Source organism: Oreochromis aureus, linkage group 8 (genome assembly GCF_013358895.1).
Source record: "Oreochromis aureus strain Israel breed Guangdong linkage group 8, ZZ_aureus, whole genome shotgun sequence".
In the NCBI taxonomy this organism is placed as follows: Eukaryota; Metazoa; Chordata; class Actinopteri; order Cichliformes; family Cichlidae; genus Oreochromis; species Oreochromis aureus.
Genome location: NC_052949.1, coordinates 6,831,275 through 6,855,035, shown reverse-complemented (window position 1 = coordinate 6,855,035; position 23,761 = coordinate 6,831,275). Strand labels below are relative to the sequence as shown.

Genomic DNA, 23,761 nt, shown 5'->3' with positions numbered 1-23,761 from the left:
TTATTAAGGCATTGGCAAAATGGATTTGCATGTAATTTGTAAATTACATATCATTTGGGGTTTGGGCTTTGGTCTGTGCCAGTGCTCTCACTTTTTGTATTTTTGACAAGGCAGGTTCCCACAAAAGTGATACATTTCTGGTTTTAATAGGATAATTGAATAATTAAACAAATGCCTTGAAATTTTTAAAAAGATGTGATTTTAAAATGCCATCTAGAAGAGCAAAAATCCTGCCAGAACCTATTTAGACATTAACAGCTGCTGAATCATGTCCAGCCTTTGAGTCTGTTACAGAACTCACACACGGACTGAAATGAACAAGAGCTAAAATAAACGATATCGTTCTTTTATAGCTGCCCTTAAAGGCGCATAAACATTGTGTGATTTCAGCAGTCTTTAAAGTTAATTGCAGTCCACGCTGTCTAATGTTGTTGTTTTATAAATGTAAGATTGGTAATTGCGGGCTATGCTGTGCACAGCTGGAATACCTCTGCTATTTGTTTCCATGTCGTGACCTCCTTGGCTCAGAAATGGCAACAGCTGGAGGACGCATCATACAAACAAAGCTTCTGCTGCTGCAAATTAACTAAATTTCCTTCTTTGTAGGAACTCAGACATTGAATTTTGCCTATTTTTCTTCTCTCGCTTCCATTTGGCTTTATTTTGGAAATGTAGCTTTTACTTTGTGAGGCAGTCAACTTAAATTTCAGATCTTATGAAACAGTGTTACAGTGTCAACTTCAAACTGCACGGCAGAACAACTGTTTTGGGTTGCATTGGACATGTTTCACGTGCAGCTGCTTAAATGTTCACAGTTTACACTCAGCTTAATTTCCAGACAAAATAAATAAGCTCTTGTCTCCAAGTGTGGGTACTGAAGCAGTCTGAACATTAATTTGTCACAGGGCAAAAATCCTCATATGGAAATCAGTTATCCTCACCAGTTTCTCATGTGGTCTTATTGTTTTATAAGGGGACTTGGGAAGAGTTTTAATTCACATAGGCCACAATCAGCTGATAGCTCATCTGCTGCTACCTCTGCAAGCCTCTTTCCAACCCACCTCTACCCCAAGTTTTCCATTTTATGTCATATGTGGTGTTTTTGATTTGAGTGTCGTATCTGTTGTCATTTAGGGGGTCTTGCACCTGCTCTCCCTGCCTTTTGGCTTCAATGTATGAATACATGCCTTATTGTAGCCACAGTGGTGCTAACAGAAGTTACATTTCTTTTCCATCAGCTTGGATATACTCCGCTTCATGTGGCCTGTCACTATGGCAACGTGAAGATGGTTAACTTTCTGCTGAAAAATCAGGCGAAGGTCAACGCCAAGACAAAGGTAACTGTTATTTTCGTGTATATTCACCATACGTCACTGATTTTCTGTCTCTGTGAACATCTTCTAACGCTCCCTCTCATCCCTCCTCCACAGAACGGCTACACACCTCTCCATCAGGCTGCACAGCAGGGACACACACACATCATCAACTTGCTGTTACACCATGGAGCATTGCCCAATGAACTCACTAATGTCAGTACTCAGAAATCTGAAATATGTATTTATTTATTTATTTTTGGTTTCAACATGAATTCTCATCATTTTTATTACTTGTCCAGAATGGAAACAGTGCTCTGTCCATTGCAAGGAGGCTCGGCTACATCTCTGTTGTGGACACACTCAAGGTGGTCACAGAGGAGACTCTGACCACTCAGGTGTGTATGTGTTTAAAAGACTGTTCAAACGTGATGTATGGTTTAACATGGTTTCCCAATAGTTTATTTGTATCTAACTGTATAGATACAGTTATACTTAAACTTTAGTTATACTTAAATCTGAGTCCTAGAGGCAGTTCCTGCCGCTTAGCAGCTATCTTGAAAAACGCCTCCACTTACTTTAATTTCAGTCTTCACAAAAACAGAAGCATTGAAGATGTTGGCCTAAGATAATGTTTAGAAAACTTTATCTTTATAAAAAGCTATAGTTATTTATTGTTATTTAATTATTATTTGCCCACAGAAGTTTATATTGGTATATTAATAAAAATAACATGAAAGAAAAGACCAAAATAAACATAGAAATGCAAAGTTACTGGAACATTTTCACAGTAAACGGTGCAGGAATAGAGATGCTGTTGTACTGGGACAGAAATCTGGATTACGTGTACTTTGTTCAAGTTACTGTCATGATATTAAGAGTGTGTTTCTGTTCAACAGACTGTGATCGAGAAGCACAAAATGAATGTCCCTGAGACCACGAACGAGTTGCTGGACATGTCTGATGATGAAGGTAAAGTTTTGCTTAACAGCTTTTTTAAAGTAATTCTATTGATGTCTAAAAATCAAGGATAGATTTGTCTTTGCAACCTGAAGAGGGTCAAATTCTTTAAAATATCAGCTCGGGTCACATTTGCTTTTGTGGCTGAAATAAGTGAATATTTCAGCTCTGTACTCTCATTGTTAGATTTCCTTCTAATTTTTTTATTGTCAATGAAAGATTTTGTGTTGCTTCTACTTCTTCTGAGTAATTCAAAAGAAAAAGCCCGCTGTTGTTCTTCAACCAGTATGTTTATTCGTTTATTTTTTAATTTGATCATTGAAAGGAAGCTTTGTTTCCGCCACAGAAAAAACCCCCAAACAAACATATTTTTTCCATTCCTAAGTCAAAATTTCAGGTTTTTATCTAAAATGTATGAGTCTCAAATATACCTCAAACATCTAAGAAAACAACTTGAGAATTATAAATTTGAGTCCAAATTTTGACTTGACATACAATCGTGTGCATGATTGGAAAATTTATTTTCAATGTAACAAATGGAACTAAAAACATTTAATAATAATCATCACGTTTATTTTGATGTGAATATGATTTCTCCATCTATTTTTGGTTCTTTATTTTCTCTTTCTGTCATTCAAACACACAGTGTATAAAGCCAATATCCCTGAAATGATCACAGATCATTTGTTCTATTTCCAGTCTTTTGCTTTTCTTGTGTCACAATGGAATCACGATTCATTTAAAATAAATAATAATTCACATGTAAAACAGCCTATATCATGCTACAGATTAATAATGCTATTTTGAGCAAAAATGTTTCGATACTGCAGAGCCTTTTTTCACTGATATTCACTAATACTGATATTCACCAAAGCACCTTTTTTTGTCTGTCAAAATGCAAAAAGGTGTCTTTGTCAGTTATGTCTGCTTGCAAAAATTAATAAATGTCTAAAAGTTGCAATATGATTCATGACAATTACAGAGAATCACTAACTTTGGCATGGGCTCTGCAAACCTCACATGTATTTTCACTGAAAATTCATTAAATGCATGGTAGAGTTGCATTATAGTGTGGTAAAGGTACTCCAAGCCAAATTATTTAATATTTTAACAATTGTTGAGGTCTGTAAATGGTTCATGTCACTGGTATGGCTTTAAAATGGCACTACTTTCTTCTTCATTGTTTTCCCAAGTATTTTTCCAAAACTTTTGTTCTTCATTAATGCATGTTTGAGACACCACGCTGTACTTGAGTACTTTCCCCTGCTGCCTTCCCCCTTCCACACACACACACTGTACTTTTGTGCAACCAAATGCAGGGGATATGCCTTTCTGCCGGTTGCCATGCCAACTGTCTGGATATGGCGCGTCGGGAAGTGTGTAACAGATTTCTTTTCACACCCTGGAGTAGAATACACATACACTTGATCCTTTGTCTTCAAGGGCTTGTCAGTGATGCTTTCATTGTAGTTTCACACATTCAGGCCAAAGCAAACACACTGAAGCAGCTGCTGCAGTGTGTGTGTGTGTGTGTGTGTGTGTGTGTGTGTGTGTGTGTGTGTGTGTGTGTGTGTGTGTGTTTACTCTTTTCTACTCTTTTTTTGGACTCCTGTATGGCTCAAAAGGATCTGAACTTGAGCTCTTGACCACCAGTGCCCAATGACAAACAGACGGGGAATTAATGATCAGTAGATTTCGGGGGGAGGTTGGCTCATCCTCCCCCCGTGGTGTTTTTCCGCTTCATGCTTTCTGTAGTTTACAGTGGAGAAATATCACCAACTTGCAGAAATGTACTCAACTTTTAACAGTTCACTTTCCTGCAGTAGTGTGAATATATCACAAAATTACTAGAAAACTGCTGTCAAATACAGTGTACTTAATGAAATGTAAATACAGTATAGCTCTATGTCTGGATATTCTGGTGAATACAGTGAGTATTACTGAGTTTTACTGGGTCAAGTTTGCACTGGAAATTTGATTTTTTTGAAGGAAAATAGGATAAAAAAAAGAGATGAGATGTCAACTGGTAAAAACGAAGGCTGGAGTAATGTGATTATGCACAAATCTCACCTTCGCCTTCTAGCTTTTTGAAATAGGATGTGACAAGCAAAGTGTGGATCTGACTTGAGATTGACAAGTCATTCCCCAGTGAGCATACGCTAGTTAATCCTCCTCTTAATAATGACCATAATTCACATAATGAACTACATCTTTCATTTAATTTGTCCCGAAAACTAGCGAATGAGTGCATTACATAATACTGAGGTCCCAAATTAAGGGAGCCAAGGGCCATTTTTCTGTTTAGTTTTTGCAGACACATGCCTGCTAACCATGTGATGTTAAATTTTCTGCCATTTTTGACGTGTGATACTCCTGGTGAGAGTGTAAGTTAGTGTGAGACCAGTCTGAAACCACTGGTTGTGAGAGTAAAAAATGTGCATTTCCTGAACGGATGCCAAAAACCTTGTTGGGATTGCTTTGGTTGCTTGCAGATTGCCAAGGTTGCCCATAGATTATTTGGAAGAGACCAACTTCTCTGCAGACACTCAGCTACTCTTCAGGTGGTAGTGAAACTCCACAAGCAAAAAATTGAGAATGTCAAGTTTTACTACAAAGTGTATGCAGACGAGTTGGCATCTTCCGTGCAAACTACAGACGACTTTGGCAGTATACTAGAAATGAAAGCAATCGCAAGCACCTTGTGATTGCACCAGTCTTTGAGACCGATTTCACCTAGCTACAGCCAGGAACCCCAGAAACCCCTTGCCAGCCAGTCTGGAAATGCACATGTTTTTAAGATGAACAACTTTTTAGAAACGTGCACATGACGTTACGCAAGAAACCTCTGCAGACTTGTATAACCAAAAGTGTTTTTTTCAAGGAAAAGAGTCATCCCCTACTGGTCACAAAATAGTTTCCTCTTTTGAGAGCTGGAAGCTAGGTCCATCTTTTATACTGTATGTGTTCCCAAATGTAGACAGCAGAAATGGTCAAATGTGATTCTGCTTGTGTTTAAACAGAAATGGATGTTGGAAATATCTGCATCAGCTATTCCTGTAAGTCAAACGAAAGTGATCTTGTTGTAACTAACTCTAATAACCAGTGTGAACTTGCACAGCTGAACTGATGCAACTAAACACTGTGTGTGATTTTGTTCGTATTAAAAAAAAAAAAAAAAAAAAAAAGATTTCATACATATGTGCATGACTTGCCTTCACGCTGACTTTGTGCAGTGCTTGTTTTGGTTGTAGAGCTTCAGCAGAGTGTCCGTGTTTAATTTTTGATCTAAAAATATAACGAGGGCAACTCAACGCGCACAAATACACACTCTCAAGCTCGCATACCAGCAGAGGAATGGTGTTTAACATCTCCAGTAACACACTCAATCCATGATCTAAATCAGGAGACCCCTGTGCAGTTTGTAAACTTTGCCTTCGTGAGAGATTATCCAGACCAGTAAAGTCAGTTAAAGTTGGTTAAAGGATTTAAAGGGTAAAACATACACACGGCATGTTGGTATTCAGTTTATGACCAACAACCAATGTAGTGACTGATTTTAATGTCTTTTTTCCATCTTTGGCCCTTTATTCCTGTCTGAAGTTTTGCCGATTCACATTGTAAATATAGCTAAATATAGCAACCTGTCATTTAAGGAGGACAACCTGTTCATTTATGTAATAGAACTGATTAAAAGGCTGCAAATAAGATAACCTTCTTTCAGACATGGACTGCCCAACAATGCTGGTGTTATCAATGTATTCAGGGGATGGCATTCTGTCATTGTGATGAGTCACTTGCATTATTGATCTCCTCCCAGTTTCACTCAAATGTTCCCAGAACAGTAACAGAAAGAGTCAGTGTTTCCGAGTTTTTAGGTACTAAAACTCATGAGATCAGAGTTTCCTTTACAGCTGTTTTCTTTATAGTACCTTTGAGAATTTGAGAAGGCTATGACAAGTAATTATGGGAAGCCATCCAAGCAGTCTTTAGTAAACTTTAGAAAAAAAAGACTCAAACTTTTACCAAACTGCAGGTTATAAATGTCCCCTGAAGTGAGCTACAAGTGTGTGTGCAGCTCTCATGCTTTGCAGAAGCTTGCAAACAGATTGTGGCTTTCTAATACTTCAAGTATGTAATAAACTCAAAAGAAAACTTACATAAACAGCTGGAATCAACAAACAAGAAGTAGCTTTTCACCTGTTTTTAAATATACTTGTTTTTTTTAATTGGGGAGTCTTGTTAGGTGGTTACTATAAAGTTGTTATCAACTTTTCAATATGGGTGAAAGCCACTATGTGAAAGGTGTTTTGTGGTTTTGGAAAGTTCTGTGTGCGCCTCAGGCACATTCACTAACCCTCGATATTTAATTATCTGGGGGCTTCAAGTTTTTAATACAGCCTTAGATAGAAAGTGTTTGGACATGTGGCATATAAATGGTCAGCATGAACAGATTTCCTTCTTGGCTTTAAAATGCATTACAAAAACTTGATGCTTTTCTTAATACCCAAGGGCCCTAAAGTTTGAAAACATTCTCCAGTGATTTTCCAAAGTCAGATTCTGTTTACTGCCTCAAATGTTACCTCAAATGAACCCTTTCACATCTGTTACAGACAGAAAATACAAATTTGAAATTGAATTAATTTCGAGGTTCAAGAATCAGGCGTTCATTTATCAGTGGGCTGGTATTATTGGCCAGCATTAGCTATTTACCGGTCTTTCTGTACCAACATTTAAACTGGCTGATAAACGATCATTTAGAAAGTAAAGACTGGAGAAACGCCCTTCAATTATTGTACATATAACAGAGCAATATCTGTTCATGTTTTGTGGCTGAATTAAAAAAAGGGCTGATATATCAGCATACTGGCTTTTACAAAATGATATGATAAAATCTGTGTCAGTATTGATCTTAAAAATCCATCAGGCTCTAGCCAGAACACTGACTGTCAGCCTTGTGGATAATATAACACTTACAACAAAAGACAAGAAGGTTGGAGGTAAAATAAGAAAAAATGATGTTTTTAAAGTGCAGTGCAGTGCAGTCCATAGAAGTGCAAACAGGCATGTTAGCAGAGTACTCTGAAAAATAATGGGATAATGTAAAAGAAAACATGTTCATGAAAATAACATGTTGAATTGCAACTACTGCAGACACACTGAGTATTGGTTTTGTTGACTAGAATCTAAAAAAGTGTGTATACAAGTGAAGACGTGAACAATTTGCGTTATCCATGACAATGTACAGCATCAGTGTGTTGCACAGATAAATACATGCCTGTATTTCCCTCGTGTCTCTCTATAGATGCTTCGGTGTCAGTGCCAACCGGTATAATCTGCATTGTTTCATGCTTTCTTTTGATGTGGGTTGTGGCAGAAGTCACATTGTTAGAATTTGAGGCTAAATTTGGCACAGGTTGCTTTTAGTCACCAAAGCTCACTCTGCCCATAATGCAGTCTAGAACCATTATTATCAGCACATTTTGCTGAACTTGGAATGGCTTTTCAATTTTCTATCGAGCTGCAAGTTCCAGTTCTTTATTAGATATTTGCATAATATCCGATTCAGGAAAGAAGTGGCAAAATTACAACTTTCTGACGTGCAAAGCAGCTGAACGAGTGAGGTCATTTGTGACTGACACCAAAGAATTTACATGGAGAAGCAAGAGAGATAAAAAAGGAGGGGCAGACAGAGTCAGCAGTGCTTTGGAAATTAAAGAGACATACAATATGATATGTAAACAAACCAGTGCACAAATAGAAATCACAAGATTGAGAAATGGAAGTTAAGGAAAACAGAGTTTGTACATTCCACTCTATGTTCTCCTGTACATGCAGTTTCAGTGTTAGACGGCTAAGTCTGAGTCACACACCCACTTACTATTTCTGTCCTGCAGTGAGCTCTAGGTGTCTGTTCGGAAACTCACACACACACACACTCACACACACACACACACTGGATAATCCTGGAGCGGGGTGGGTAGGCGGGAGAAAGCTGATCTGTTTGTGTGAGTGCTGGGCTGTGAAAGAAAGATAGACAGTGTGTGCAGGAGAGAGCGACAGAGAGCTAAAGGAAGGTTACAAGTCGAGGAAAAGTTAGTTCAGGGTGAAATCCTCCAAACTGGACTTGTGGCTGAATGAAGTGCTTTAAAGCAGGAGGTGAGTTTATGGCTAACTGAGGAGGGGGTTTCTGCTCATGTTGAAGCTGAAATGAGAAGGGTTCCTGGAGAATGGGTTGGAATGTGGCCAGATGGGGTCTGTAAAATGTGTGTGAATATGTGTGTGTGCAAGAAAGAGAGAGAAAGTTTAGGGGGAGGGGTGCTGTACCAGCAGGGGGTGAGGGGACACGAGAAAGAGAGGGGGGGGTCTCTGTTGCTTTGTGGTTGCTGGAATGCTTTCCTTTTCTTTCCCCTCATTTTTCCGCCTGCATGCACTTGCTCTCCTCCCCTCGCTTTTTTAACTCTGCAGTCACAGGTTCATCAGTAGGATAGGAACTACTGTACCTCTGAGGGGAAGAGCATGCACCTACCTGTTTTCTTGCGACACCTGTAACGTATGTTTCTAACCACTTCTTTGCTACATACTTGCAATGATGTCCTGGGGCTCGGCTGTAGAGAAAGCATTTTCATCTCGTGGTCAGTTAACCCTGCTGAAAAACTCTGAGTTTACCTTTATTTTGATTTAAAAGTTAGTTTTGTAAGCCCTGATAGTGGAATTATTTACCCTTTTCAAACTTCGCTTGTTACTGTTAACCATTTTTTTTTGTCACCAGGAGACAGAGACAAAAAGCTTTCAGTGACAGCAGGACTTTTGTTTGTGTTTGTTGAACCAAAACTGGACTGGAAAACAGCCTGTAGGCAGAAGCTGCATTGATCTGTCTAAAAGAGCCAGTGTGTGTGTGTGTGTGTGTGTGTGTGTGTGTGTGTGTGTGTGTGTGTGTGTGTGTGTTTGTGTTTTGGTCTGCATGAATGATAAAAAACAAGGCCAACTGACTGGGCAGCACAGATTTGTGTTAAAGATCTAACCTGCTAAAAGAAACCCAGAAAGCAGTTATTGATTGAAGAGACTGCGACTTTAAAGTTTTGGCATTACCTGCTGCAGAGGAGAGTGAAAATGTATGCAGAACCTTTTTTGTAAAGTTAACTCCCTCTGTGTTTTAAACCACCAGGTGACGATGCGATGACGGGGGACACGGACAAATATATGGCCCCCCAGGATCTGCGGGAACTGGGTGACGACTCACTGCCTCAGGATGGCTACATGGGCTTCAGCATTGGTGCACGATCTCAGAGGTAACATGCTATAACATGCAGCAGTTTGCGTTTGTGCTGTGTCTGTTCCTAGCTTTTGTATGTTTTCTACATGTAGCATTGTAACATCAGTTGTTATGACATACATAACATTGTAGCTGCCATAAAGACTGTGAGAAATGTAGAGGTTTAGATCCAGGCATAGCTTCTGGGTTTAAAATGTGAAGCCAACTATCTTAAACGTGCAATCTTGCTAAAGGCCAGCAAGGTGCAACTCTTCTGTTTGTAAAAAGATAAAGAAACTGACTCTAATTCTGACTTAAATTATGACCTCACTAAACCTTTTTTTTGATGATTTTATGGTCTCATCTGGCAGTTTAGGTCTATTAACTTGGTGATGGTGGCATTTAGAATAAAATAGATGATAAAGGGTGTAGATATGTTGCGATTTATTTAGACAACTCAGTGTGTCAGGCAGAATCACTTTTGACTCTTATATACAGCCTAATATGGGAACAGACAAATAGTAGAGTATTTGCAAAAGAATGGAGGTTTAAAGACTAGTTAAAGGTGAAAATATCTTGTGAAGAAAGCGATTACCAACCTGACCGACTTAGCCCATTGATTAACCCTTTATTGATTTAAACAGAGCTTCCTTGCAAGCAGTCAGGTGGCTGCAAGCTATCACTACGTCACCAATCTTCTCATACCACATATTTTACAAAGATGTGCAGATAACGTGTGCTGTGGAACTTGTTCAGCCAAGACCTAAAAGAAAAAACATGGGCGTAGCACAAGTCAAATGGTTGTAAAATAAAATCTCTAAAGTACAAAACAAGAAACTGCTCTTTCAAACGAGTTTATGGGTTTTTTGGAAAAATAGTTGGGCACGTGCTTGTCTTCATTTGTGGTCGTCTCTACTTTTGTAGTGCAATTTATTTTTATTTAATGGATCTTTTTCAGACACAGTTACTGCTTGACTAGATACTGCAGTGTTAATCAGAACAGGGTTCATGAACTACTCCTTTTAACAGCACAAGAAATCTTGTGATAGCTCATGATCTAAAATTACAGTTTGCATACGGAAAATGGATAAAGTCACAGAGCTGCAGGTTTTTAAGTTGTATATGAGCCTGTTTGTATGTCAGAAGATTTTAAATAACAATGGAGCTTTCCATTATTCTGATCCCTACATGTCACACACACAAACACACCCAGAGGTTACAGTTTGCACCCTGCAGCTGCTGAACTTTATGCTTGTATGAAAATATTGACACTTGTGCAACTGACTGAAGAGGGAGGGGTTATTGAATATCTGAAGCGTGACACACATGCACGCTGAGCCACAGGAAATTAGAAGCACGTTCGATTGCATGGCCTTGAGTGCTGGGTTAGATCAACACACACTGTTTGAGGGGTGATGTCTGTGCATGCGTGCGTGTGTGTGTGTGTGTGTGTGTGCGTGTGTGTTTGACCAGTCTAGCTTGGAGGTAGTTTAAAAAACTTGTTTCTCCTGCAGTAACTGGTTCAAATAACTTCCAGTGCAGTTCATTTAGAAGGTAGTTAATTTGAATGAAAATGTTATAAAAATAAAAAAACTGTAGAAAATGCCTTCTAGGTTTTTCCTCATAATATTATTAACAACAAAACATGAGTATCGTGTATAATTTATGATACTAGAGGTTCATGTAATACAAATTCTGATTCCCAATTTCAACTTAGCAATCTATTTTATAACATAGAATAGAATAAAATAGCCATTTTTGTCATTTTACATGTACAACGAAAATAGTGGAAGTTTGTTGTAAGAATGGATCAGATTTAACATCTTATTCAATGTGATGAAATGGAGAATTATCGTCTGCGTGCAGTTCATCTCCGCTCTAGAATATTAGGTGTCTTACAGACATGTGATTTGGTTCCATGGCCTGAAACACGGGCTATTTGGTTTCAGTCTTTTTGTTCTCCCCTTTTTTTATAGCTACAACAGATAAAACTCAAATAAAACTAAGTACTTCATACCCGCAGAGCAACAAAAAGCAGGCAAACCATAGCTAACTGGTGAGAATAGTGGCGCATTTAGCAGCTATGGAGGTACATGTTTCTCCTCAGAGATTAAGGGACATGCAGATCTCAGAGCTGGAATACTCTAACACCTCCCTCTTTGCAACTCCTCCCTCATGCACAAAGTTTCAGGCCACTGGTTAGGCAGTCAGCCATTTGTCATCATTGTACAAACCTGCATCTGTGCTCTGGCTTCTCGTCTTTCTGTCTACTCCTCTGTTTGTTCATGATGTTTTATTCTCTCCTCATGTCCGTTTTTAACGTTAGTCCGAAAGTCAGGTAAGACTCAAGGCATGAAGAGGCCTCGCTATACCTCCCCCAACTCACCCATCTCACCCCTTCCCCACTCCCTTAAACCCCAGTTGCTATCAGTATCATGACTCTGTGGTTCAATGTAATGCATATTGACCAACACATTTGACTACTAACGCAGTGATCTTGACCAGTTTTGTTAACACTGTGGCACTGTGTGTTTGCTGTGGTTCACCTGTGTGATCTCTGTCTGATTTCTTACTTTCAGTTGAAAAGTGCTCAGCTGGTTATAGAGAATAGTGGTGTTATTATTTTTATGTTTGACTGTATCTTGGTCTTTGTGGGTTTTCCACAAAGGTGGAGCTTTGCATCATTTTGATTTCTGTGTGGAGTACTCCATCGAGCTTCCAGGGACCTGAACTGATATCTGTAGCCAATGAGGATGCTATTGCCTTCATCAGTTTAGGCTCAAATAGTTTATTCCTCTGTACTTTCAGAGAATATATACTGCATACTCTGTAATAAAGAAATCAAATGTGATTTCATGTGGATAAGTAGTTACATCATAACAAATATCACAATGTGAAATTGCAATGTTATTGTGGAAGAAACAAATCCATGCCAAGTGACATTTTTGTGATCTCATAACATTGCAAGCATAGTCTGTAAAAAAAACAAAAGAAGAAGAAAAAAAAAACAAAACCTTGGAAAAATCCTTTTGTTGTATCGAGGTCTGTGTAAAGCCAGCATTCACGTCCATTTTTCCGACCTCAGTAAACACCTTCCTGCTGATTTTATGGGCTCGGCTGCTAGTTTCAAGCCTGCTGAATAACATATAAAATTATTATCATAGCATTGTGACCATTATCATAATGAGAGAAGGAGGATTATCTATCATCTAAAGATATCTAAGGTATGTTTACAGGCCAATGATTTGTCATTAACAAGCTGTTAATCAATTCTGTGTCATAGTTAGATCTCCCCTTAAATCCCCTTCGCCCCTGGCTTATCAGGTCCAATTTTAAACCATCAACCTGGTGAAGGTGAAAAAAATGATTCTTGCAGATCTCTGGGACTTCACCTCAGTCGGTGATGTCGCAGAGACACAGCTGAAAAAGCTGCGGACAAAAAACCAAACAAACCCAAATAAATAAATCCCTGCAAACAGGTTGAGTAGCACTTTATTATAATAGTTGTAGTTATTACTATAGTAACTATAGTTATTATAGTTATTTTCCCTGATTTCTAAAGCTGTGACAGCATATATTTGGTCAGTTGCAGTGATAGTGCCAGAGCAACATTATGAAAAATTGCTAGAAGTAGAATTACTTGTAAAAGTATTCAAATTTTAAGTTCAAATTTTAAGTTGGAGCTGTACAAATGAATTTAATGTTATTTAGATTTTTGTTTGGACAGGACAAGTGAGATATCATCTAGTCTTTTTTGAGATCATATCTTTGGCTTTTTATAGAAACTCAAGATTGCTAATTATGCCCTCATTAAGATCATTTTCTGCAGATCACTTTTCTGCAGTTTCCTGTAGTTTAACTAGTATACAGTTTCATCCAATATATATTTGTCTCCCTGAAATTATTCCACCAATTTGAAATAAAACATTTTTTTGTTCTTCAGAATAATTTATGTTGACGACATAACTTTTGATTCCTGGAGACACTAATCAATTGAATGGAATGAATGGAAAAAGGATTCCCAGCTATAAATGTCAAATCTTTGGATAATTGAATGAAAAAATAAATCTGTTGCAGCCACATCTGCTCTTGGTTTCTACAGCCTTGTGATTTTAGCATTTAGAGTTTAGCATGTAGAGCACTTCCTGCCATTGATAGTTAATTGGTTCACATTAGTTTACTTGCATAAAGCTAATGGCACTGATGTAATTGCTGTTGGGATGTTGCAGGCAAACATTCGTCATGTCATTGCTCAGGATTGCTCTTTATTTGCCTCATAAATGTCTGTCTCAAAGCTCCCATCACAAACAACATTACAGCCTGCACAAGCTGACAGATGTATACAAAGACACGAGGAGTCAAAATAGCGCCAGCTAATTATCACCAAAGTTGTCATTATGATGGGTAAATACCAGCTCCCCTCTCCACCAGTGTCTGTCGTCCATCGTGTAGCAACCTGCCTTCCTTTTACATCCTATCCTGCTTTACTCTGGCTTATGGTGCTTTATTCTGTGTGCAGCATGGGGTCAAAGTGAAGAGGCTAAAAATACAGGAAGTGTAAGAACAGGTGTACATGGAACATGTGTTTTTTTTCTTTTACTGTACGCTGATCGCCCCAGATGTATTACAGCCAGCACTGATGTACAATCTCATCTGCATCTGAAATTTTTTATTTAGATTTTTTTTATCACTTCAGTGAAATTACACATCAGTCATTTCTCTCTACCTTTAATCTGTTTTCTTGTGGTTGTTGTTGTCACTGGTGCCATACAGTCAGGTTCCTGGAAGCTGCATGCATTTAATGTGTTTGTGTTTGTTTTTTTGTTTTGTTTTTTCTGTTCACTTTCATACCCTTTTACCCTCTGCCCCCCCTACCACCACCACCTCCTCCTCCTCTTCCTCACCTCCCCTTTCCATCACTGTGACTGTTGTCTTGGTAATCTACTACGACAACCACACCAAGCCTTCGTTCCTTCAGTTCTGATAGGTCCAACATGCTGAACCGGAGCTCGTTCACACGGGACAGCATGATGATAGAGGAGATACTGGCGCCGAGTAAGGAGATGGTACGTACACTGACTGGACCTTCGGGTCTTAAAAGTGGACCTATTGTGCTTTTTCTTATTTCCTGTCATATGAATGCTGTTTCAATGTTGGATCTTTAACATAACCAGGGCCAACGTGTCAAATAATGAGGTCAGTGTATTTACAAATAATCCAGATAAGCTCAGACTTAAGACTGCTCTAAACTCTCAGTTTCACACAATCCCTAATATGGACATCACAAATAGAGGTCACATCCAGCTGCTGTTCAAATCTTTTGTTTGCGAGGGGCAGCCGATCACAAGAAAGTTGGCTTAAAGGAAGGGTGATGGGCTCTGAATCAGCTTGTTTCAGATTTTGGATGAAGTGAGAGGCTGCTCATATAAATAAGGATTATTATGAACTGCAAATCATGCAAAGCTACTCTAGTGGGAGCAAAAAATCAGCATTACAGGCCCCGTTTGAAGCTGCTCATGCTATGCTTTATACCTCTTGCTGGCTGCTCCCTTAGTTTAATTCTCTCAGCCGGTAATCTGCTGGTCATTAACTTTACAAGTGACACACTTCTGTCTCCAAATGTACCGAGGTGTCTTGGTGCTGTGCCAGAGGCTATGCAATACACCAATCCTCTTACACTTGAGTTGCCACTGACATAAAGACGATCAATCCAGTTACAATTTACTGAAAGAGGAAATGAGATTAGTGCTACCTGCTGCTATCTAAGAGGGATTATTGTGATGCCCCACTTACTTGAAAGATGCAAGAAAATAGCATTTAAGGTTAAGAAGAAGTTCAAGTAAAACTTAGACTACCCCATGAGTTCAGTGACAGCACGGATAAAGATTATGTTTGCCTGTGAAGTGACAGGTAAAGTCTTTCTTGCATAAGCAGTGGCAAATGTGCATCTCTGTTTCTTAAAATGTAAAATTGGCACCAAACATGACTCACTGAACTACTTGGTTTGCTGCTGAAACATGCTGAAAACTGCTAAACAGTTTTGCTTTTTTCTTTTCTTTTCTTTGGGAAGTACTTCAGCCAGAACATGGTACATAATCTTTAGATGTCAGCTAGCTATCTAGCTATCTTATTGCTATTGCATAATTTAATTCTGCATTGAATCAGCGTAGAGCCTCTAATGCCTTTTCCATCATTTATAATATCAGTGGAGTTTCGCTCTTCGAGGTTATCTATCCTCCTCCAGTTGATTTAAAAGTCCCACTGAACACCACTCAACCTCTTCAAACCTTTATTTTTCAGTTAATGCTTGACTGTAACACAACTGACCATTTTACTAGATTTACAAAAAACCCAGATGATTTTATTAGATTAAAAGAATTTGGACTTTTGTTTGAAACTCTCAGTGGTTCTTTTATATTTGATTGCTTTTGCAAGCTGAAGGAGCATTTGGACCCAGAAGTGGATACTATGGTTTAACTCTAAATTAAAATCTTTGCTCCTTTGCACAAATAGTGGTCAAAAACTCTGTGGGGTCTATTTTACTGAAATTTTAAAAAAAACTACATCTGAAACTATCTGCAAATTTATGACACCGGGACATATGATTGTATAACTGGAGAGTAAAGATGTTGTTGAATAACCACTTGTTTCCTCTAACGCTGCTCCAGATGCTTCGTAAGGAAAAGTCTTTCATTGTAGAGCAACACAATAAGGTAGATGTAGAAGTCATTATGCACTCTTCATGTCAGTGCGTTTCCACATGTTGGTATCATTTAGTTGTGTAAAGCATTGTTAACTTTTCTTTTTTTATATCACTTATTTCATCAGTTGGATTCAGTTGTTACCTTACTGCTTGTATTTACAGTGTTTTAGTCGCGTAGCCTCCCTGTTTTTACTTATCCATGTGCCTTGGATAAGTAAAACCAAACTTTGTGTCTTTGTTACTCCCTGTTTTTCCGTAGCAATTTGGAGATTAATATAATATTCCAAGTATTTTTTCCTCATTAAAATGTGAGCGAGTTTTCAGACGTACTCTAAAATCTTAGCTTTAATTTTCTGTTCGAAGCATGGCCTTCAGCTTGTCAACTCATATTGGTGCACATCAGGAGTATAAATAGTGCATCTGAATCTTTCAAGAACATCCTCAGACTGATGACACAACAGGCCTGGTGTCAGTGCATCTGTTTGTCTGTAAACATTTTTAGTCGCCTGTTTTCTGCCATCTGATGTCTGTTTTTCTTTCCATCCTTAATGTGGTGATTTTTCATTTGCATTTTACTCTGAGCTTCGTTTTGAATGTCATCAAGATGTTTTTGACAGCTTGTGTTTTAATGAAATGTAACATCCCCAGATTTGTTTTTCACGCTAAGCGACATCTGCTGCTGTCTTTCTCATGAAGAAATGATTTTGTAGCTCATTCATAAAATTGCAAGAAATATCTACAAAACTATTGATCCCCTTGTAAAAATTGACATTAAATAGGAAATACTGAAAAATCTGTAGCTCACTGTTAGCCTTCCATGTGCAAAAGCAAATGTAAAGACACAAGTCTTTACATTAAAAGGAGAAGTTAGTTGAGATTTTCATACACTCGTGAATTGCACTGACTCTGTTGTCTTCTCCACAGCATTTGGCAGCGGCTAAAGACTTTGACAGCGACTCTCTGAGGAGGTACAGCTGGACTGCAGATGCACTGGATAATGTCAACCTAGTGTCCTCACCAATACACTCTGGGTAAGCATGTTTGAAAATGTGAATGGATAAACACAGGAGGAAAGAGTGGGGGGAGTAAAGAGGGAAAATATCTACTCTTCTGTCTGCCTTAATCACAAAGATGGAGTGAAAAGGTGGAAGGAGAGGAAGTAAGACAGCTTACAAGTTTTATACCCTTTAGAGGAAAGGATGAAGTGACTGTCATCATCTCCTTCTGCTTATTATGTGTTTTATGTCTGTTCTTCTTGCTGAGTCTCATTTTCTTTCCCTCTGACGAGGCAGCTCATACATGCTCTTCACCCTTTTTGAATCTTTAAAGCTAATACTTTGAGCATTTCTGTAATTTAAAAAAAATCAAACATTAATAACAAACAGGTGAAACTAGAAACTCTTTAAAGCTGCTGTTAAAAAGAAACTTTTAGTCACAACAAAGTAAAGCTGGAAAGTTGGCCTCTCCTCACCTTGAGCTGAAGGTCACATAACTCATTGGCTCTTGCAGCTGCTGTAACAGGTAATCTTGACCTCTTGGTTAATTGCCCATTAAGGGACTTGTTTGAAAGTTACATACACTGCCCGGCCAAAAAAAAAGAGTCAAAGTTTCATTATTTTTTTATTAAAATTTCGTCTTGTTTATGTGAAAGTCAGACCACTGTGTAAAGCACATCCCAAGATTCTAAGGTTAAGGCCTGGACTGAACCACTGTTTTACAATTTGTCATCTTAGAATATGCCACCAGAGAAGAAACAATCCACTGATCAAAATATCTGGTCATTCAGTATATAGAGGTATTCAGCTGACCTCATTTCTGGGGTATATAACATTGCTGAGACAGATTTCACCAAATGAAGCAACCCCAGATTATAACTCAGGTAGTATAAGGCATGATGGGTACATCGCTTCATCAACTACTCCTGGTGCCTGAGGCCCCCATCATTCTGGAGCAGGGTAAACTGGACTCATCATGTCCACATTTATCATGTAGATTTATTTAAAGAGTCCAATCTTTATACTCCTTATCAAACTGAAGCCTTTAATTCCGATTAGCCTCACTGATAAGACTACAGTTTGTTTAACTCTTCTGAAACATGTCCTACAATGTGTTTGCATGAGAAATGAGAAGCTACTCACTGCATCAGATAGAGTTAAATAACCTGTTTCCAGTCTAAACATATTATGGAAGACTCTTACGTATTTGCTTAGTTAAACGCAGGTGGTGAGTGTTCTTGGCCAGGCAGTGTACAGCTGGACACTTCATCAGGCATTACTTTTTCTCTACTTGTCTTTAATGGATAAACTGTTAAGTTAGGATTACTTAAATTCTATCTGTTACTTAAGTAAAGGAAGATGAAGCTATATTTTAAACAAAGTTTTATTTGACATGTTTGGGAGTGGTGGAAATTTGCCTTTCAAGGGTAGATTTAGAGAAGAAGACTGAGGGAAAAAATGAAGCCGCTGCCAGCAGTTGGTTATCTTTAGATTAGTGCAAAGATGGGAGAGAGGGAAACTGCTACACTGGCTCTGTCCAATGGAAAATCCACCTACAGGCAGCTCTAAAGCTTGATTATCAACATGTTATATCACCTATGTTAAAGCCGTATAAAGACAAAAATACAGTTCTTTTGCCTGTGTGATGTAATTGGCTGCTGGCTGTTTAACGAATAAAGAAGACAATCTCCTCATCCAAATCTCCACAAAACAGCAATTAAGACTATTTCCCATTTCCCACTGTTTTCCCTCAAATTCTTCCTTTAACTTGGGGTTCATTAATAATGATCTTCTCAGCTGTATTTCCAATTACAAAGCTCTGTGGTTGACCTGTCACTCCTGCGTTGCTTTGTCGTCCATCCTGCAGTTTTTCCTCTCCGCTCCCGCAGTACGACAGCAGGTGATTGACTGTGATTGGTTGCCTTCTTTTTATCACCACCACTACCTTTTTTATTTTATTTTATTTCCCGATGACATTGCACCTTCCCCTTTATATTCACTCATAACATCTGTGTTTGCTGTTCTCACCCTGTGTTGTTACAGACTTGACGTAAAGTGTTTCGGACTGTTATCCCTGTATTTATTCCTTCCTGTTTGTTTGTTTGGAGAAAATCTTTGAGTTTCTAACTGATCTGAAAGAGTCTGTGTTGCCAGATCTGACCAAATGTGGGTTTTAAATTTAATTCATGTGCTTTAGACATGTGTTATGGTTTTTGCATTTTGCATTCAGCAGCAAGCCTTTACTGTTTTGACAAGACAGTAGATTAGCTTTAAATAGTCAGTAAAAACTATGGCATGTATCATTCTAGATCAAAATGTTAAAACTGAAACTCTGTAAAAGCGTCGGTTTGGTTTGTAATGTGACGGTGAACCCAGCTCAGTATTTTATTCTTGGACTCTGCTAGAATAGTTTTGCATGAATCTTACACTGGCTCTCTGTGGAGTCTCTCAGCTCATCCACTGTTATATTGCCCTTTCTTCTCCCTTTAAGCATTCTCTCTTTGATTGTCTGCCCCCTGTAAGCAGGGGATTTTAACACCAGGTGGGCGGGGCTTTATTCACATACACGCCCCTCTTTATGGCATCATGCAGAGCCAAGAGTAGAAAAAACTGACTGAAACGTTTCTTGAAACTTTGGCTATGTTTAATATTAGTATAGGTGACAGTTAGGGTGTATGTATGGCAGAAAATAAGGAAGCACATAACAGGTCCCCTTCAAGCATATAAGAACAATTCATGTGCTGTTTGTTAAATAACATAAAAACTAACACCACATTTCAGTTACAGTATTGCATGGTGTGCATCTGTGTGTGTGACTTATAAGTTCCTTGTTTGAGTTAAATGAGCTGCACACAGAGGTACACTACCTTCTAATGTGGGTAAAAAGGAAAGACACACTGGAGGTTCCTGTGTTGGTGTCCTGGCTGTCAAATTTATATATCATCTACAGAAAACAATAAAACATTTAATCTATTATCCTATGGGATCGACTAGTTTTTACATTTTAATTCAAAAACATTCACTTTCTGTAAATCGATTTACCAAATCTGCAACATCTACATGCCAAAGTTGTTTTTCTTCTTATTTTATTTTTTCAACTTCAGTCATAGCCAGCACAGAAACCTCCGTACATTTTTTGTTTTTTCTTCTTTGTTCACCTCTCTTTCTCCCTTTTACTCACACTTACTTTGTCAGTGTTTTGAAGATCACAGCATGGGACCTCGACTAAAGCTCCTCTCTCGTCATCAGTACAGCTGATAAACCAACATTTGTTTTTCTTCTTATTCCATTTTTCTTTACCCTTTACTTGCCCTCCCTGGTTATCTCTTTCTCTCTTCACTTTGTTTTACCTCTTATCTTCGCAAACTCTGTTTCCCTTGTTCTCTCTCTCCTGTCACTCTACGTCTCTCCCCCTCTTTTTCCGACCCTTCCTACCTTTTTACTTTCCGTCAGGTTCCTGGTCAGCTTCATGGTCGACGCCAGGGGTGGTTCTATGAGAGGAAGCCGTCACAACGGCATGAGAATCATCATCCCGCCCAGAAAGTGCACAGCGCCCACCCGGATCACGTGTCGACTGGTGAAGAGGCACAAATTGGCGTCGCCTCCCCCGATGGTGGAAGGAGAAGGCCTGGCCAGCAGACTTGTTGAGGTCGGTCCCGCAGGAGCGCAGTTCCTCGGGTAAGACCTTCTTTTTAAACATCGCTGAGATTGTTTTTGCTGTTGCTTAACGGCTTATTTTTTTGCACCTTTGTTCTGTATCTTGACATCTCCTTTCTTCTGCTTCTTGCCATTGCCATTTCCAGCCACCTGCATTTATATTATAAAGTGTGAATGTGTGTATGTGCATGTTAAGGGGTAATATTCGCAGTACAAGTCTTATTGTTGTAGTCTGCTCACCCTCAAGTAAGCAGTGTTTCCCCTCTGGCAAAGTAAAGGCAACATTAGTAATGACTGCAACATCTTTAAAAATAAATACTGTAATGTAAATATGTAGGCATAATTTGACTTCATGTATAGCTGTATTGCATGTGAGGAGTTTTTTTTTTAATTCAGCAGTTACAGTTTTAACATGATTAAAAAAATGCATGTCTGCCTGTTTGATAAAGATGGCTTAGAGCTGTGTATCTTTGCCCAAAATGCAAGACAACTCAAATATTCTGAAAGAATACTGCTGAATATGATGGGATTTCAATAGAGCATATATCAGGATATTTATTTAGGATGACGCCAAACGCACAAATAGGATCACAAGTGGGAGTTCATAAAACCGGACACAAAGCACAGAACATGGCTCTCTCAGAACTGTATTACCACCTTAACATCAAGGAATATGATTGAGAGCGCTTTAGGCGAGTGTATAGCTGTGCCATTTTGGGTTGTTCCACATAATTAACATGGGAAAAACGGAAAATGATTATTATTTCTCAATTGCTCCAAAACGGTGGTCTTATGCTCCACTGTGAGGGTGATTTAAAGTTGACCTGGACTTACAGCGTTTAGCCAACATGTAGCGTTAAGCCATGCAGCATTAAAAGGTGATTAACTCAATACAAGCGCTTTTCAAAATCACACGGAAGAGATGGAAGTAATAAGTTCAAAACTAAATTTTTGGAAGTTCAACAAAGAATTGAATCCATTTGATTTATGGCAGTCAAAGCTTTGTTTGCATGATGTGTTTTCCAGTTGTTATAAGAACCACAGAATTGCACCGAAGTGCAGTGAAATAACAGCTGTGCATCTGGGTCCCAACCGAGTAGGTTTTCCATAAACCTGATGTTCTACACGAGTTCATTAGACAGATGTAAAATGAAAACGGGCATTAAATTGATTAAAGTCTGGGGGGCCTTGTGGTTAGTCCACAGAATCAGTGACGAACACACAATTCTACCACTGGATTTATAATTTTTGTAGCAGAATTGTTTGTCAAACCAGTCCTCTACAGCCAGGTTCAAGTTTTAACAGTGCAACCTCTTCTTGCAATTTGTATTATCTCAGAAACGTTATCAATAATTTAAAAAAGAGTAACCTTAGCAACTGTTTTTAAACACTTTTAAACCAGTTGAGGATTTATATAAACAAAAGCTTTTCAAATCCTTATGGTGCACATGGCAGTACTGAGTCAATAATAGCTTGGTCACACTAGTTTTAAAACCTGGGGTTACCTGGTGATGTTTTTTTTGGCCTGACTCGTTCTAACTGCAGTCACTCTCAGACATATTGGTGAAGATTTGCAAATATAATTTATAATTGCTGACAGATTGTCGACAAGTTGCAGTCAATCTGAGTCAGCCTTCTGCAACTTGTCTGTTTGCAGTAGGGGACTCAACTCAGCTGGTTGCCAACTGGTTGTATTCTGGTTATATTTCTATATAAATGTGAAATTTGGGGGCACTTGGTTTTTATTTTGCAGTTAATTTATAATTCTGCAACAACTGTGTAACTATTTGTGGAGGCATTTCTGAATTTTTGTTGTAAATCTCTGATGTGAATTTCTATGTGTGCAGACTGCAACTGATTTGCAACGAAAGGCAACAGATTTGAAATTTCCTCCGATTTTTTTCACAGTTAATTATTGCATTATCCTAAACAGAATGCATGTGCAGTGGTTCCCAGCTCGACCTCATTCGATCGCAAACCAATGGCGGGCTGGCTACACTTTATTGCCATTTTATTGCTGTCTTGACACACTAATGTGGCTTTGAAGACAGCAACTAACCAGGTCCATGTCTTTGAAGCAGCAATCTTGAAGGCAACGAGTTCATTGCGCACCTTCACAGTAATTTTGGTTGTACTGCGTTCTGCAGCAACTTGTGTAATATGGTTTAAGAGCCTGAAATCTTTAATTTCCATGTATTATAAAACAGAAAGTAGCAGCATTTGTTCCCATTGAGAAGCCGTCATCAGGAATTCGTTGCTATTTTTGCTTGAAAAATTTCTAATTATTGCCCCATCTGCTACTCATATCACTGCATAACTCATGAGATATGATTAAAGTAAAGAAATCTGGGATGTACAGGCAACAAATATTGCCTCTCTCGCTTGTTGCCATTACTGATGCCACTAATTGTACCTGAAACAATAAATAAGATGTTGTTACTGATAAAAGAGCTTATTACTGATACAGAAATAGAAGTCGGTGGTGTGTGTGTGCTTTTACTGACTTTGCGAGTGTGTGTTTTGTGCGTATGTGTGTTTCATTATTTTGCGGACACAGTAAACTACATCTCCCCAGAAAGCTGCCAGCCCTTAATGAAGGCGAGAGCCTGGTTAGTCCCGTGCTACAGCTGGGACCCAGAGGAACTAGATTTATTGGGTAGGAACCAAACATAGCACCCTTCCCTCCTCCCTGCTCCCCTTTCTCCTGTATTTCCCACCTCCCCAAAGGAAACAACATGACCGAGGCTGATTCATGCTGATGGTTTATTTTACCCATCTCTGTTGACTTTGATTTGATAGGTTACAGCATCAGTATGGGTGCCATGTAGTTTTGGGAAGAAATAATCGATATAGTTGGAAGATGGGTCAACCAGCAGCTGAT

The 23,761-nt window shown here is 38.7% G+C and overlaps 1 protein-coding gene across 11 annotated transcripts in view; it reads left to right on the top strand.

Moving 5' to 3' along the window:
* Positions 1-23,761, top strand: part of LOC116324051 (ankyrin-3-like) — a 177,820-nt gene that overhangs the window by 118,168 nt on the left and 35,891 nt on the right. For 7 of the 11 annotated variants that reach the window (XM_039616400.1, XM_039616397.1, XM_039616394.1 and 4 more), the window contains 9 exons: positions 1,239-1,337; positions 1,431-1,529; positions 1,616-1,711; positions 2,213-2,285; positions 9,439-9,562; positions 14,489-14,591; positions 17,153-17,259; positions 19,091-19,123; positions 20,677-20,901. In XM_039616400.1, coding sequence (XP_039472334.1) covers positions 1,239-1,337; positions 1,431-1,529; positions 1,616-1,711; positions 2,213-2,285; positions 9,439-9,562; positions 14,489-14,591; positions 17,153-17,259; positions 19,091-19,123; positions 20,677-20,901 — 959 coding nt within the window. The remainder of the gene's footprint in view (positions 1-1,238; positions 1,338-1,430; positions 1,530-1,615; positions 1,712-2,212; positions 2,286-9,438; positions 9,563-14,488; positions 14,592-17,152; positions 17,260-19,090; positions 19,124-20,676; positions 20,902-23,761) is intronic. The other 4 variants (XM_039616402.1, XM_039616396.1, XM_039616403.1 and 1 more) reach the window with 1 other exon arrangement.